This window comes from Heloderma suspectum, chromosome 7 (genome assembly GCF_057233095.1).
Source record: "Heloderma suspectum isolate Gila_16-S chromosome 7, 16-S_ref, whole genome shotgun sequence".
Lineage (NCBI taxonomy): Eukaryota > Metazoa > Chordata > Lepidosauria > Squamata > Helodermatidae > Heloderma > Heloderma suspectum.
Window position 1 is genome coordinate 24,508,259 of NC_139464.1, and position 18,216 is coordinate 24,526,474.

General features: G+C 42.0%; 1 protein-coding gene across 1 annotated transcript in view; it reads left to right on the plus strand.

The window, feature by feature from the left end:
* Nucleotides 1–18,216, plus strand: part of CACNA2D4 (calcium voltage-gated channel auxiliary subunit alpha2delta 4) — a 204,852-nt gene that overhangs the window by 22,076 nt on the left and 164,560 nt on the right. The window contains exons 5-11 of the mRNA XM_084809309.1: nucleotides 4,737–4,899; nucleotides 6,138–6,269; nucleotides 8,530–8,590; nucleotides 10,993–11,143; nucleotides 13,847–13,921; nucleotides 14,916–15,005; nucleotides 17,151–17,264. Of these exons, the coding sequence (XP_084665435.1) occupies nucleotides 4,737–4,899; nucleotides 6,138–6,269; nucleotides 8,530–8,590; nucleotides 10,993–11,143; nucleotides 13,847–13,921; nucleotides 14,916–15,005; nucleotides 17,151–17,264 (786 nt within the window). The remainder of the gene's footprint in view (nucleotides 1–4,736; nucleotides 4,900–6,137; nucleotides 6,270–8,529; nucleotides 8,591–10,992; nucleotides 11,144–13,846; nucleotides 13,922–14,915; nucleotides 15,006–17,150; nucleotides 17,265–18,216) is intronic.

Genomic DNA, 18,216 nt, shown 5'->3' on the forward strand with positions numbered 1-18,216 from the left:
ATAGCTCTTTTAGAGTTCTGACTGGTTCTGACTGAAGCCTGGAGAGGATTCACTGCCCCAATGACATCAGAGCCACCAGCCTCCACTGGAGATCACTAAGTAGCCTTGTGAACTAAGGCTTCCTGGTGTCCTATTGAGCAAAGTAAATGCCATTTCCATGTAGTATGGAGTGGACTTAGGAATATCACAAATTTGTTATGTGAATGTCACAAATGTGATGGTCTTTCCCTATAAAGACACAAACCCAGTGCTGGCCGAGTCCCACTCTACCTGCATCACCACCTATGCACCACCTACATATAAATGTATAATTAATACTCATAATTTACTTATGAGAAGGTCTCATTGACCTGAATAGGACGTACCTTGCTGGGCTGTGCAAGAGAGGCGCTCCTGTCCTGGGTGATTTGCAAACACCCATATGCATGCAACACCAACCTGTAATATGCAGCTAACTACTGGAAATGAAATATTTTGGCACTAAATCTGGACAAAGCACTATTTTGCAAAAATATTACTGAAGATTAAGAAATGAGCACAAATTTCAGTAGTACAATCAGATAGAAAGTTTAGCTATCTCCCAGTTTAGCAAGTTTCTACCCCCTCACTCTGTTACCCAGTCAACATTGGCTTTCTAAAAGACAGAGTTATAAAGTAATGAGAAAACATTAAAGTAAAGGAAATAGGGGAGGGGAACTTTTTGCTCCAGCAAAGAATAATGTTCAAGTTAGAGAACAATTCTAGTAAAGACTGCCAAATTACATTAAGTGTCTCTGATTTATCTCTCCTGTAGTACATGATTCCTTTAATGGACAGGACTAAAAGATATTCCATCCAATTTTCAATTATAGGCATAGAATGTGATTTCTAGAACTGTAAAGTAACATGCTTCGCTACAAGCAATGCTCTGACAATCCAGAGTATGACAGAAACATTCTAATTTGCAGGAATATATCCCAAAATAAGGTGATTAGAGTACTGGCTTAATTAATTCAATTAAAGACATATTTTCCATAAGGATTTGGTAACAGGGCATTTCCAAATCACATGGACCAGAGGTGCTTTTGAACATTTCCAGCATTTATCATTTCTCATACTCTCTGTATCAAAAAGATGTATGGGAGACTGAGGAGTCTGAAATACATTTTTGTTCAAGATCAACAGATTGTCATGACCCCTGACCCTGGGGTCCCACAGCGCTCTGGGGAAAACTCTGATGATGACAAGGTCCAGGTCACTTTCTCCAGGGGAGAACTTTGAATACTTTCTCCCACGCCCTTCTGGCCAGAGGATGTGGCCCTACATCCTTGGACTCAGAGAATAAGTCCCCAGCAGCCCTTCCCCCATCTTCTAGACCAGGGGGAAGCAACCTGTTCTAGCCCTTGCAGAAGACAAATGTTTCTAAATCAGACAAGGGCCCTTTAAGCTACACAGCTGGCTTCTTCAGGGAGGTGGGGCCTAATGCAGAACAGACCTTGCCCGCTAGGCCTCAGATGGCTTCAGCTCCCTGTTGAGGTAACATCTTTTGATGGCTCCCTGCGAGGTTTTATGGTGCTGGTTTCTGCATGAGAGATGGGCCATGACTTTGACATGACCCCATGAGCTGTGAACCTCAAGCCCCAGTAGAACAGGATACAGATGCTTGCATAATTAGCCTGTTCACATGTTCAGTGAAATGTTGGGGTGAAGGGCCTGGGCTGTGTGCATCGCCTCCTCTCCTGGTCATCATGCATTCTCCTGAAGAACTGAACAGAGCCTAGGCATCTACAGCTGCATTTGCATAGGCTCTACACACATGGTTTGGGGCCCTGCCTTTTGCAGTGGATGATTGTGAAATAGAATTAATCCTGATAGCTTAGCTCCAGCGCAGTTTGCTAAAAAAAAAAAAAAAAAAAAGTCCTATTTTTGTCAAAGTATTTTTGTAGGGTGTGAATTGGCAGTACTTTGAGTACTCTATATATATGTTAATTATATGGTATTATTATTACTGAGTGTTGAAGAATCCTGACAAAAGGACTTGTTTTGGGAGTAAGGGGAAGTGAGGTTCTTGGGTGGTAAGGAAAATAAAAGGAATTCAGAATGAAGGACTGTGGAAAAAGGAAGATGTGTTCTATTTTTGGGCTATTTGTTCATGAACTCCACTCCCTGCTAATTATGTTGCATTTATGATAAATGGAACAGAAAAGGTTTGAAGTTGTCTGATAAATTGGTAATCCCTGAGGTCTCCCTGGATAGAGCTGTCAAGATAATGAGTTGATTTATTAAACAGGAGCCTAGGCTGGCCTTTGAGTTCAGTTGTTTTGATACAGACCCTGGTTCACTATCTGAGTCAATGGCAAATAAATAGAGGATTCAATTAGCTATCAAAGAGTGCAAAAAAATGGATGTGGAGAATCTAGGCAGGAAGCTGGTACAGAGGTCAATTTTAAGAGCATCTACAAATAAATGCAACACATCATTCATCCCAACTATCAATACCCCTGATATGTGAACTATGGCATCTAATGAGCTCCGCGTATGCCACCATGCATCTGTAGACAGCCAGTTAGCAGAAGTGCCAATTACTTAGGCATTTTGTATTGCCAAGGTGGTGTGGATGATTGAAATTCAGCTGTATGTTTGACAAATTCATCAGTGGAATAGAAAATGAGTCTTGGAATGTAGGTAACTGAAAACCCCTGTATCTGCATGGAATGTGCAGCACAGGCAGGAGACGTATAGTTCATTCCACTTTGAACGTATAAAAGAAGAATAGGGCTTCTGCACTCTTAATGGCGATGTAGAAGGGGGAATTTCAGCTTGTATAAATTACCTAATCCCTGAATGAAACAAGGTGCACCTGCCAAAAATCCAAGAAGTATCCCCGAGTCCAACTACAATATCCAGCCACTGTTGAAGACAAGGCACTAGGTGTTGTCTATGGGTCTTTGTTTAATATCAATCTGTCATTTTATATGTTACAATAAAAAGCTGACGTATTACATAACCTTATGTAATAACCTGAAGCTGACTTCAGGTCAGTAAAAACCAGCAGCTTGGTTAGAATTGAGGAATCCAGGAATTTGCTTGGAATCCTTGGGTCTGCTGAGGGCTGTTGCAGGCTTGCTTCAGGTGAACAGATATTATATGCATTTTATTACCTATAAATCAAGCAGTCATATAACTTGGAAAGTGGATTTATGTGATTTGTTGATATGTAAAGCCTTGTTCAGGTGTTTGTTTGGCTTAACATGAATGCGTGGAGCGGGCTGATTGGGGTCATGCCCCATGCCCTTCCCCAACTTCCATTCTTTCAAGTGTACTGTTTGCACAGAACCTATGTGCCTCCATACACATACATATGCATAATCTCCTGTATGTGCAATATGGACCCTGGAAAAAAGAGGGTCCCAAATCGCACATTCATAATCCTACAGGAATGAGAATAGCGTCAGACTTAGGAGCAGGGATAGCCAGGCTCAAATCCCTGCTCAACCATCAAGGCAATTTTCAGCCAGCCTGTAATACTCTCAGATCTGTGTGTCCATTTCTTCTCTTGGGGGAGGGCTGAACCGAGCTCCCTTTCTGTCGTTCCTTCAGACCAGAGAGGCCCGGTTCATCATAGCAGGACAGAGACAAGGGGTCCCTCCCCATCTCTCCAAGAGTCCCAAGTGCTTCCTTTCAGAGCCTCCCACCTCCTGCTGCTCCCCAGCCAGAGCTCTTTGCTGAGCCTTCACACTGTAAGCTGCCAGGACTTCTCTCCCTGCTTTGCTATACTGTCAGCTGCTTATAAAGCAGCGGGGAGAACTTGGAAGCAGTGCTTCTTCCTACTGGCCCATTCATGTTTACTTCGTTTGGGCCATTAGTGGAGGGGAGTCAGATTGCACGGATCTGTCATCCGATTCCCCACACACTTGTTATGGCTCAGCCTAACAGGGTTGTTGTAAGAATAATATGTGGGGGGAACTGTGTATGCGACCCCAAGCTCCTTGAAGGAAGGATGGGATAAAAATGTAGTAACGATAGTAATTAAAATAACACATGCTTCAAATATATGTGTATTATCTCTGTGCAAACAGTCCATGTGAATACATAGAAGTCAGGGTCAGTGGGAGCTACCTCAGTCAGCACCCTACATATGCTCATTTATACCATGAACAACGAGGGCTTCTGAATGTAAGAAATGGCTAATGTTTATTCAGTCTTCAAGGCGGGTCCTCTGAATAACCAAGTTTTTGTACCATCTGAAGCCTCATGTCTTCCTCTCCCTCTTTCTGTGGAGGTTTGAAGGACCCCTTTCTGACATTTTCGCCATTTTCCAACACTAGACTTGGTAGTCTGATTCGTCAAGGAATGCTTATGTATTTAGCCACTAAGCCAAGCCACGACATTTAGGCTGCAATCTTATTCATACTTACCTGGCAGTCAGCCCCACTAAACTCAGTGGGACGTACGTCTGAGTAGACATGTATAGGATTGCACTGTCAGGCTGCAACCCTAAACAAACTTTCCTGGGGGTAAGCACCATTGAACATAATGGGCCATACTTCTGAATAGACATGCATAGAATTGCATTGTGATTTGACACAGAAATTCTTGTGTTTGGTGATTCCATTATTGTTAGTCACATTTCTCAAGCCAAAACATTATGTCTAAGGACCAACATGAAGTTTAGGTGCTAAAATCTCATACACTGTCTCACTGCTTTTTTCCCTTTTAAATATTCTTTATTCATGTATATTTTTATTCATTGCCAGTTTGATTATTACAACGCCGTTCTCATTAACGAAAAGAATGAGCGTGATAATTATGTGGAGCTTGGCGATGAATTCGTTCTGGAAGCAAATGAGCACTTCAATAACCTGCTGGTGAACATGACATACAGCGATATACAGCTTCCTACGAATGTCTACAACAAAGGTACAGCTTTTAGTCTATTGTTAAGGTGGCAAAAAAGCCACAGCTGAAGTAACAAAACCCATCTGCCAACTTGGATATGACCAGAAGCGGATATGACCATAGTCTTGTATGTTTTTATTTATTTATTTATTTCATTTCTATACCGCCCAATAGCTGAAGCTCTCGTTGTTTTCGCTCGTGCATGTACTCTGTGGCATGGTTTCTTGCTCAGATTCCAGATGGACTGCAGGTCCCATCATTCCTAGCCAGCAGGGCCATTGGCTGGGGATGATGGGAGTTGCAGTTTAACCCATCTAAAGACACCAGGTTGGGCAGGGCGGGTTAAATGATCTTTAGCTGACTGCTCAGTATTATTGTAGGGCAGCGAGAGCTGCTAAGGAGATGGGGCTCCGTTATCCTGATCTAAATTCATCCCCCAGATGCTGTTGCTTTGAGGAAATAAAGCTGTTAAACAGCCTCTTGTATTTTCCTCCTGTGGAGCAAATAGCACGAGGGGTGATGTGAATGGAGCGGGGAAGAAAACCTCCAGCCATTGCACTACTTCCCTGTTCAAATTAGTGTGCACACAGAAACGTTGGGTGTATCCCTAGCAGTGTCATTCTGCTAGCACAAATAACATTGTGGTAGTGGAAGCCAGCTTCTGAACTATGCGCAAGCAGAGAATCTAACCAAAAGTTACACTTGTGCAACCAGTTGTGCACCTGGTTGCAGATCTTAGGTTTACAAAGTGGTCTGCTACTGGTTGCACAACCGCTTGCACAACAGGAGAAGGCAGCAGAGCTCCCTTAGCACAGCAATTTTTCCTGCTAACTCCATTGGATGTAGGCCATAGCTGCATTTTGAATAACAACAACAACAATAACAACAATAATAGCATGATCAGTCCTAGATCTCCCAGTGTAATATGCAGTTTGACCTTTAGGTCTCGGGTTCAATCTCAAGTGTCTCTAATTAAAAGAACCCAGGTAGCAGGACTGGGAAAGGTCTTCTTCAGAGCCCATGCTGCCAGTCATAGAAAAGGATGCCTTAGGTGGATCAGTGGTTTGACTTGGCATGAAGCAGCTTCATAATATTCGTTATCTTAGGTATCTAGCCATCATGAGTGTAGGGGGAAGTTTCGCTAGATATTGTGGGTGGAACTTGTTGGTGCATCTGTATTCTCTACAGTTTTTTTTACTTCTTCCTCATTCATGTTTTAAAATGGTTGTTGTTCCGTTTAATCCCCATTTTTGTCACAGACCCTGATATTTTGAATGGGGTTTATATGTCTGAAGCGTTGAATCCTGTGTTTGTAGACAATTTTGAAAGAGATCCGACTCTCACTTGGCAATACTTTGGCAGCTCTACAGGATTCTTCAGGCTTTACCCAGGTAAAAGATCTCATTCCTACTTGGTCTTTTCTCAGAAATGTATTTTTTTAAATTATGCTCAGAAAAGCGCACACTAAACCAGAATCAGTTTTGAGAGCTGCTATAGACACACCCAGAGTGGATGAACCAGTCAGTATTAAAACCCAATAAGTCTGTGATGCCCTGTGGCAAGGATGGGGGAACATCTGTTGTTGGACTGCAAATACCAACATCCCTCACCATTGGTTATGCTGACTAGGACTGATGGGAGTTGCAGTCCACCAACAGAGAGCTACACATTACACACCCATCTTTCCTCTATGCATATTAAACTTAGTGGGGCAGCCTTGTTAGTAAACATGCATAAGATATGGCTGAAAATCCTACTGGTTTCAGTGGAAGAGTTAAGTGGATGCCTGTTTCTCTTGCTGGAATAAATGGGTCCCAGAAGCTTCACTTTGCTTCCTTTGTCCTGTTTCCTGCAGATCAAGCATAGATCGTACATGTAATAATGATGAATTTAATTAGATTACAAGCCTGCCTATATAGCTGATTACCCTTTAATATATTTCTCTCTGTCAATTGGACTAACACCCATCTCATATAAGTGTGTATGGGATTGTGATAGCACCAGAATAGTGTTTTGCTTTACAAATATGATTATCCCTCCCCCCCCTTTTCTGGACAATAAATGGTGACTTTGAGATTTACAGATTTTGTTCTGCTCTACAGAACAGGGGAATTGCAGGATTAATGTGGTTATGCAACCCACACTGAGTGAGACTGGTTTTTTTTTTTAATCTAACACATTTCTATCCTGCTTTTCTGTAAAATATGCAAAGCATCTGATGACACATAGAACAAATAAAAAACACAAAACGTCAAAAATCCATAAAATCACAAAATACCCATAAAATATACAAAGTTAAAATATTGGCAACAGAGTTAACTGATTGACCAAATTCTACCATCAAAGGCCTGCTGAAACAAGAGCCCACTTAAATGCAGAAGGGGTAAGTGTTTGGTGGCTCTCATCAGGGAGGGCTTTCCCTAACTTGCGGGTCTCCATTGAAAAGGCCCTGGCTCCCATGCCCAAACCTACAACCAACTGGTCCTTTTCTGTGGTGACATGCCCAGTGAAGGACAATGAGGGGGAAAACATAGCTGATGGTAGAGCACATGGCTTGCATGCAGAAGGCCCCAGCTTCAACAGTGGTAACTCCAGTTAAGGGAGTCTAGTAACATGTAATGGGATAAGCTGCTGCCACTTGAAATAGACAATACTGTACTAGTTGGACAAATAGTCTGACTTTATATAAGGCAGCTTCTTGTGTTCGTATGATCAGGGCTGGCCCTACCATTAGGCAGAGTGAAGCAACTGCCTCAGGGGCCAGATACTGGGGGGCAGTAACAGCAGCCTCGCAGTCATTTCTCCTGAGCCCACTGGCCTTTCTCCTCTGCTGGAGGACAGAGCTGGGTGTGCCGCACACCTCTCCTGCATCTCCTAAACTATCGTGGTGCCTCAGGTTTACCATGTGGTGGAGGGCATTATCTCACCGCCAGTGTTGAAGTAAGCTTCAAGTGCCAGTTCAGTTGGTTTCTATACATGGAATGGGAGAGGGGCACCATCTTGTCTTCTGCCTCAAACAGCAAAATGTCTTCTGCTGTTTCTGATATGACCCTATTCTAATAGGATCTCAATTGGCTGTAACCCCTTCATCCCCCAAGCCTCTCCTCAAAATCTGCTGCTTCCATTAACCTCTCTTTCTTTATGAGGCCGGTCATGCATCCCCTAAATTACCATGTGGTTTACCATACGGTGGAAGACATTATCCTTGCCTCTCGTCCCCCCTACACACATTCCATCTCCCCCTTCTAAATTTACAGTCTTTTCATGAAGGGACCTGTCTCTTGCATATGTCACTCCATAGAGCACCATGTACACTGACAGTGCTATATAAAGACATTAATATTAGTAATTATATTGCCCATGAAAGAGATATTGAGATGCTAGTGGCACTAAGAATGCCAGTGTGCTAAAGAAAGACACATTCAACATTAGGAATGACTGAAACAAAGACTGAAAACAAACCAAGGGATATTGTGAACAGTTCCAGTTGCTCCATCTCAAAAAGGATATTGAGAATAAGGAACTATAGTGATATTTTAATGCTGTGGAAGCTCCTGGGCAAGGCCCCCAATTCTGATGACTCAACAGTAGGGCTTGTTGTTTTGCTGTGTGCAACAGACCCATAGCAAAATTCTTTTGGTGTTCCTTCAGGGATCAAATGGACACCTGACGAAAATGGAGTCCTCTCTTTCGACTGCAGAAATCGAGGCTGGTGAGAGATTTTGAAAAGATGTCATACTCTTGTGTTCGGTTTTTAAATGTTGATTCTTCCTTATTCTGTAAATTTTGGCTTAACCTTGTCCTGTAGTATTCTGTAGATGTTTAACTTACCCATTGGCCTCTTGCCATCCTTGAATGTGATTTAAGGAATTCTGAACGGTGAATGTACAAGCCTTGCCATGCATCTTTCAGTGGACAATGTAGTTAATTCTCCTCATTAGCTGTTCTTGAGCATGCAGGGTTTAAGTGCTTAGGGAGCTAAAGTTACCATCTTAACAAATTGCATTAAGATCGTTCTCCCTTCCAACTGTTCACTTCTATTTGAGTCATGTCCTAATACTTTCAAGGAACATGCCTGTCAGGAGCGCCCTAGCGGCCTCTTTCAGTCTACTCCAATAGCCAACTCAAGACACAGACAAAAGGATTCTTTTCAAGGCTTTAATCCTTTTACAACTTAATGACTCTTTCAGATGCTAATCACTAGCAACTAAGCAATGAACAGCAGAGTAGCCTATGCTCCAGGTTAGGCAGTTGGTCCCCGTTTGAAGGAGAATCACTTGCAGACCTTGAACTTATGGGCTAGGGAGAGTTCCTCCCCCTTTCCCTTGGGTCCACGGGACGCACCCGTTGCTAGCGTGCCAGACGGGCACTACGTCTCCTTTCTGCGCTTTCCATTGCTCGTCGCTCCCTGTGTCTGCATCAAGCATCTAGCAAGCCCCTCTCCCGCACTTTCTCACTGCCAGGGTCACTATCTATCTCAGGAATGCCGGCAGGAGGAATCTCTGCCAGCTGCTGTGCCTGTGAGGGATGAGCTGGCTCCTCTCCCATGGATTGCTGTTCCTCCTCAGAATCAGAACTGCTGTGGGGTTCTATGGGCTCAGTTTCCACCCTGACAATGCCATTCTATTTTATTCTCCCCTTCTTCATGTCACTGTCTCTAAGGATAATGCTAAAATTGCTCCTTACCCTTCAAAGTAAGTGTGTGTGTGTATTATATACATGCATGCACATACACACAGGTGCACGCACACACACACACACATGCATGCATGCACGCGCACATGGAGTGGTCACTGCAGGTAGATCGAATTTCCCCTCACCCCTGCAGCCTCCCACATATGCCCCAAATCTGCTCCAGGGGTTGGGAACCTGCGGAAGAAGGTTGCGGGGGCAGGGCATGCAGGGACTGCAGGGTGGAGGGGGGGAAGGAAAACTCCTGTTGCGTGAGAGGACGTCCATTGCATAACATTGGATTTAGCCCAATGGCATTAATATCCCCAGAGAACCACATAGCCATCCAAGATAACTGAGAAGCCTGAAAATATATTAGGGACCACTAAACCTCTGTTATGTAAAGGAGCTGCATAGTATGGACTTCTGTTCTTTGCCATTTATGTTTCCAGATGAAATTATCCATCAGTTTTGCCAGTTTTTCACCTCCCTATAATCCATTAATAATGGCAAACAGATAAATAAAAAGAGGAATTCTGGGGAAAAAGTTACTTTGGCTGCTGAAATCCTTGCTAAACATGTTAGCTTCAATCTGTTTAGTTCCTCTTCTTCTTTACAGATCAGGGGATCATAACTGGACTTGCCCAAATGCTTTAGCCTTTCCTTACCAGGTGGTCCTTCACTCCCCTGATGTCTGTTTTCGTCACCTTTCTTGCAGAAACCAGAAATAAAAGAATAATTGCTTACTACAAAGTTGGGGGAATACAAATTATCCTGGGAAAAATGTATAATAACAAAATGCTTTATAGTGGCTGGTGTTTCATGAGGAGTAATGCTGGTATTTGGAGGGGCCATTGTATGAGCTCCTCCCACATGGACCAGGGCTTCTTGCATTAGCATTGGCAGCAAGAAGGAGCCATGCCCTCCATGTAATATGAGAAGGGGACATGAATTGTCAAGGCTGTAAAAGCATTTAAACATTATTTCTTCATCTTGACAAGACAAGAATTGTTAAAAGTAGATCTCATCTTTCAGTTAGTCAAGATTTATGATTCCTTATTTCACATTAGCTAAACTCTGCAGCGCTCTCAGTTTCTGTTTCCTTGGAGAAGTAGAGAAATTCTAATAAAAGTACAATCCTATTTATGTCTACTCAGAAGGCAGCCACACTGAATTCAGTGGGACTGCTTCCAGGGTAGCGTATATCAGATTTCAGCCTGTTAGCAGCACAGCTTCAGTTATGTTTTGGCAGCTGCATCCTTGGATTGTTAAGTCAAATGAGAAAAGAATATATAGCTTCTCTTGACTGTACTGTATGTTTAGATCAGGTATTCATCAGTTTTCAGCCTAGTTCGGTGTTCCATGATATGGCCAGAGCCTTCCCTTTTCCCCACTTGCCCATTTATTTTATCCTTACTGCTTTCTTTTTCTGTTCCTGTCAAGGTACATCCAGGCAGCTACATCACCAAAAGATATTGTAATTGTGGTGGACATCAGTGGGAGCATGAAGGGTTTGCGAATGACCATTGCCAAACACACCATCACCACCATTTTGGACACTCTGGGAGAAAATGATTTTGTCAATATCATTGCTGTGAGTGTAACATACCTTTCCTCATTGCAAACATCCTCTCCCTCAGAGTCAGCACTAAATGTTTAGTGAATCTGCTCAAGAGCTTTGGCTTGGTAGCTGCCCCTTACCTCTGACCTCCAATCTGCCTTCTTAAAGCCTCCATCCACTGATTGGTTACAAGTCACTGGAGAAATAGCCCCTTGACCTTTCTGTGTAATTCATGCACAGCATGAGCTGTTCAGTCCATCCTGTGGACTGAATCCCCGTCTGGCTGGGGAATTTTGGGGTTTGTAGTCTAACATATCTGGAGGACCCAGGTTGAGGAAGGCTGATCTAGGGAAGTCCATGGCAGGATGCTTTCACTTAACAAAAAAATGAGCAGATGTAATTTAACATTGCCCTTTTGCTTTATGAAAGAGACTAAAGTAGTGGCTTGGCTTCACATTTTCTTGGGAAGGGCCTTATGCCCAGATACCCGCAGAACTCCGGAAGACAGCGCTGTATCTGGTCTTGACAACATCCTTCCCTTGGCTTGTGCTTGTTTCAGACAGAAATTACTTTGGAGTATTTACCCCAAGGCATCTCTGTCTTTGGTTATCTGAACCAGGAACTGATGGCAGCTGCTAAAAATAGTCCTTGCTATCAGATTAAGACTTTGAACAGGCTTGGACAGGCTATTTACTCTCAAGAGCAATTTTCATGGGATTAAAAGGCAAGAGAACCCTTGCATCCCCCACCTTCCAAAAAAGTAACATATGAATACAAATGGACAAAGTGACTAACTCATCATTCAGGGATGGGGAGGGGAAAGAGAAACATCTGGAACTGGACAGGTGGGGATGTCCAAGAATAGCTGGGCTGGCTAAAGCCTGGCACACTGAACAGTTCTCCCCCCTGCCTGGCTTTGTGCCATTAAATAATGTCTAGCCTTTCACTGTAACCTGGCCTGAGCATGTGTAATTGAAGTAATTGCATATTCATTCCCTTGCCTCTGCTTCCCTTCTCTTTCTCTATTGTTTCCCCGGATTGAGTTTTAGATTCTAAATGACTCAAGGCGGAGGCCTGTCCTCTTGTACTCTGTAAATCACCATGCACATGGATGGCACCAAATAAATAAGTAAATAAATACTCCCGACAGGTGTGTGGTGACTTGCTTGCCACCTCATCATTTCTCCTATTCCCCTGAGCATACTGGCCTCCTTATTCACACCCTCACCTGTCTGCAGCCCTGCAGGCATTGGATCATTTGCCTGACCCTTCCATCAGGCCCTCCTTCATTCTTTGTCTCCTGCTGTTCTGAGCAGCAGAAATGCATTCACCAGGGCAGTGGTACAAAGCTCCCAACTTTTCGCTGCTGCAGTAAAAGCAGTGCTCCCCGAAGAACACCCTAGGGCAACCTTCCCCAACCTTCCCTTCTAGATCTGTTGGACAGACAGAGTGCTGTTTGACCATGCTGGCTGAGCATGATGTGGGTTGCAATCTAGTGCATTTGGAAACTGCTCAGTTACCTAGCATTAAGGCCAGCTGGCTGTGCCTGAGAGTGTCAAAGGGTGAAAGCAATAAACCCGAGTTGCAGGCTTTGTTGGGGAGTTAATGCAAGCACTTCATCAGCTGCTATAGCAAAACACATCCACTCTCTGTGGATTGGAAAGAGCTAAGGGCCATGTTGTTAGAATTTCTTCACTAGCTTATAGCTTGTGCTTCTGAAACCTACTGCTTAGCATGTATTTTTAACCCTTTGGATAGTCAGTACTCTGGCTGATGCTATCCTTTGCTTTCTTGCTCAGCCTCTGTCCTCAAGTGAGCCACTTTTCAGAACTATCTGTTTTTGCTACATAAATAGTTTGCTTTGGTACAAAGCTGTCTGCAGCAAATTATCTCTGTGTCCAAATCCGGGAATTGTCTTGTTCTCTCTTCAGTTTAGGGATGTCACTGATCTTTATGCAAGCAAGCAGGCAGAAGCCAACAGCTTTAGTTCCTACATGAAAGAGTTGGGTGGCCCGAGTATTCTATCTACAACAATAAGACTAGAAGAGCCATTAACTATTAGTACCTTTGTTTCCAACTCCATACTTGATTGTCAAATAATTAAAATGATGGGACTAGGTAACATGATTATACCATTGTCACAATGTTTGTTTATGGATTTATCCAGCATACTTATATCCCACTTTATAGCCTCAAGAGGCTCTCAATGCAGCTTACAAAATATGATCACAATGAAATCGTATTATTACCAATAACATGTGGGCCAGCACGAGTTCAGGAAGAGAATGTCCGCTCAGAATATTTTCAGAAGTAAACAAGGCTGCCTGGTTCAGCCAGGGGGCGTGCATAGCGGTGGGGGGGGAGGGACAAATCAAGATCTACTTTCTTTTTTTTATGAAATTAAAGTCTGGCACTTACTTAGGGAAGGGAATGGGACATTGACAGCTAGGGTTATCCAGGTCTTAAATTACTTTTTGTTGCCACTGCATACTGCTGGAATTTTAGTGGAAAAAATACTTAGTATGCATCCATGTCTAGATTTATTTCCCCAAAGCATGGGAGGGTATTTTGTAGAATCCTGCATTTTAAAATATGCACTGTGCTCTCAAAGTCATGATGACATTGTGCAGCTGTAGAGGCTGTTCTTTATTCATGACAATATCTGCTAATGTTTTTATAGCTCTTTTAAAAAGTTCCTTTGATAGTAGCCACATTTTTCCCCTTTTGTCTTTACAGTACAATGATTATGTTCATTACATTGAATCCTGTTTTAAGGAGATCCTGGTTCAAGCTGACAGAGATAACAGAGAAGTAAGTACTAAACTTGAAGGGACATCTTTATTGCATCCTGGCATATAGGGACTCATGACCTAAAAGCAAATGAATGTCCATCTTGCAGATTGGGGTTGAGAATGACTTCCAGATCTGAAAAAGCTGAAGACTATTGTCTTAGGTGTGCCATGTTAGTTCTGTTGCTCTTTGATAGACATGATAGTGCATTTCAAAATCAGATGTATTAAAAGCAATGTTTGAATTATTTTTACTATTATTAATATTATTCACAGCTCTTGTATCCCACCATTCCTCCAAAGCTAGGGTACAGAGCAGTTTACAAATACCAATAATACAAATACAAATAAATCAACAGTACAACCCTATTATGATAAAATAGTTAAAAACTGACAATAATTCTCGAGGCATAAAAACAAACAGGTCTAGTGATGGGAAAGGCTGCTAAAAGGCTGATACTACAATACTGGAAGGATAAAAGCGTATTGCCTATAATGCAATGGATTGAAGACTTAACACTAGCAACATTTGAAAGTGGTACATAGGCATCACTTGTGAATGGACATATTTGGATATCTGGTCTGCTTTTACTGAAGTTTATGTGTAATCTATCCCCTCCACCCCCCAAAGTTGCAATATTTGAAACTGAGGACTATAGAGTATGTTATATTTTCACTTTTTTATTTTGGTATGTGTGTGTTTGTTTTGTTTTGTTGAAACTCAAAATAAAAATAAGTAAGTAAATAAATAAATAAAACTTGATTTAAAAAGGTGGTGGGAAAGACAAAAGTTTCTTGCTATCTTCAGAAATGGGGGTAGGATCACTTTTCCACTTCTAAGCATGGAGCTGTCCCAGTGCTGAAGTCAATGGGGAAACCTACTTGTGCAGGAGCTCCATGTTAATGCACACAGACCTTTGGAGAGTTTTTCCAGTGCGTTGTCATCCCTGCATTATTCTCTGCCTCATGTTCCCATTTGGTGCTATGAGAATGTCGTTCTTGTTGTCTTTGCTCAGCACTTCAAACAGCTGGTGGGTGAGTTACAAGCAAAAGGGGTTGGGACAGTGAACAAAGCCCTGACAGAAGCCTTCAAAATCCTAAGGGAGGTAAGAAATTTTGTGGGCCTAGGATTTTTTTTTAATGTATGCTTTCTTCCTTCTGTATTCTGCAGCACTGTGGTGATTATAGAAACCCACTGGAGGAGAAGGAAGGAAATGCTGTAGATACCAGTGACAAAAACAGTTTGTGACAGTACCAAAAGCTTCTGATTAGCATGTTGGCTGAAATTGCTACAGAGAGGATGACAGTGACATGTTTGGACATTGTTATTTTAGGAACGTTGATTTATTTACACATATATATTAAGTGTTTGACTCAAGATAGCAGTGAAGAGGTGATGTCATTACAACAAAGAAAGATGGGTTATATGGATCTGGCTTGTGGAGTCAAGAAGTAAACTATGTAGCTAAGCTTCTGTGAGAAGGAGTGACCCAATAGATCAGGGTCTTGACTCATCCAGAACTCTGTTTTCTCAGTGGTGATACTGTTGAGTTAGGTATTGCATTTAATCAGAACTTTGTCCTTCATATTTCAGCATTATGTCGGTTTTTCCATGGTTTATGAGTATAACATGATTGATTGTGTCTGCTTTCCAAATGACAGGAGAGGTGAAATGGGTTAAAAGGGAGGCTTCAGAACGAGCAAGAATGGGAGCCTTTTAATGCGAAGACCTAAAATGACATAATTAAATTGAATCTATTCCTTGACACTCACACAGATAAAGCCCGAAACCTTGGCCTCAAGTTGAGTGAATGGAATAAGTTAACTTGGAATTGCTCTGCTTTGCACCAGTATAATATGACCTATCTGCACCATCAGATGATATGTAGCCCTAGCAAGTGCTGTTTCAGCTAGGAATAGATAAGCCAGGGGCATTATATTTCATCAGTACCATTCAGCACAATTGAACTACTGGGAAGCTATGAAGACAAAAAAACCCAAAACTCAAACCAAACCATGTAGAGTTGATAATGATGATGGTACAAGAAAGCTGTAAATTCATGCAAAAGCAACACATTCCTCAAATTTGGCTAGGCAAAAGCCCTATTTTTATTTTTGGAAAGTCCAACTTCTTTCACTGAATTTATTATCAGTAAAATGTCTGCCTCCCCAATATGAAAATCAGTGCAAACCCATTAAACTCCCATTAGTGCAAACCCATTAATGTTCCAGTGGTTGATGGGGGAGGGGTGTTGTGAGGTGAGCATTCTTCTTCCTCAGATTTAAACATTCTTTGGTTTCAGCAGGGTTATTGTTCCTATTCTTCCTGTTGGGAAAATGGTTAGAGGTCAGGTATATCTATCCTGTTCTTTCTCCAGAGAACCACTCGTGATATGTAAACATTTCGGTATTTATGATATGTATGATATGTTCTTCCTCTGGAGAACTGTTTATGATATATACAAATTTTGAATTTATGATATGTAAAAACTTTAAAAAAGGAAGTTCACAAAATGGTATGTAGTCATGGCAAGGGTTGCTCATTGCTAATTGGGATAACCAACAGAACTATTGCAAAAATGTATCACACATGACATTCACAGCAACAATATATGCACTATTTGGGAGAAGTCTCTTTAAGTTGTGCAGGCACATAATATAGTGCTTCAAGTATGAAATCCCTGCAGTAGAAGCACAACCTTGAGAAAGATCTTGTGGACCTTGCACAACAAATTAGTAACAATTTGATACTACTTAATTTGAGCCAGAGTTTACCAGGGCTGAGTCCCAGGATCTATTTTCTGTGCCAAAGCAAATGCATGGGTCATATGAAATAATTATGAAGCATGACTCTTGGCATATACATAGTTCCTTCCTCTCACCATAAGTAGTAATCACATGAAGACCTCATATTTCTTGGATTGGAGAAAGGGCTTTCGGGAAACTTTTTTTTGTTTTTAAAGAGAGCTTGAATCTCAGCACCTCTCATTTTAGAAATTAAGCGCTGGTCTGGATCCTTTGCTAGCTCATTCTGAATCATGACGCTTTGTTTCCGTTTCTGAGCAGAACTCTCACTAAGATAGATGGGAACTTTGCCTTAATTAAGGACCTTTAGATAAGGCTATAATTTAGCAAACATACTTAATAAGCCTGTACCTGTCTGACTAAACTCATTTAACCCTCATTTGTGCCTCTCAGATAAATGCTGAGCTCTAAACATATTTATCACTGTGCCTCCATTCTGTTTGTAGTTCAGAGATGCTGGTCAAGGGGGCCTTTGTAACCAGGCCATCATGCTGATCACTGACGGAGCTATGGAAGATTACAAATATGTCTTTGAAAAATACAACTGGCCTGATCATAAGGTTAGTTTTCAAAGTGACAAATGGAAAAGAGTGAAGAAGACTCACTGGTATAATATGAATCATGAGCTGCAAAACTAGGGACAGAATGCTGAACAGCATGGAGATTATCATGCTCCAACCAATTTTCCCTTGGGTTGATTAGTTGGATGGCTCTTGCAAATGCTCAGAATCCAGTAGCCATACTTGGGATTTGGATGGCATTCTCTCCAGGTCAGGTTGATAGTGATCCCAGAGAGTTTTAGCAGAATCTCGCTAGATTTGCTTTTATATGGCAGAAGAAAAAAGAGGAGGTTCACCCTTAATCCTTCAAAGGTCTTTTGTACAAACACAGTATAAAACTAAGATAGTTTGATGATGCAGTTTTAAACAGACACCAACACGTCATATTGTATCCCAGATTTCTTTCTTTTGTTCACTTTTATAACTCCCTCCCTCACAAAAGAAAAAGACCATATCAATAAACATTTCCCTAATTATTCTTTAGAGCAAAACTAAACTGTTACCATGTGTTCTTGTATACAAGCATACACGTGTACCACCTGAGGTGTGTTTGCACAGAGCCAGGAATCAGGTGCCTGAGGGAGTGGCGGGGGGGGGGGGCAGGGGGTGGAGAACACAAGCAATAGACCTGAAACTGGATTCTCTAAGATGAGGAATCTGCAATGAGACCAGAGCCAGATACTGAATATAGTTTCTTGTAAAAATAGGAAAAGTATGTACATGGGCAACATTCAATGGGATCATCAGCTATTTAGTTAACTCTATGGAGGAGTCTCGGGATGGAGAGAAGGACTGAAATGAATAGAGCAGCATGTGATTGTTTGGAGAGGGAGGGAAAAGAGAGGCTGCCTCCAAATAAGGAGACAGGGTGCAAGGGGATAGACAGACACATAAAGGCTCTAATTGGGTGGAGATAAGGACCTGAATGCAAATAACCTGACCCATGGAGACA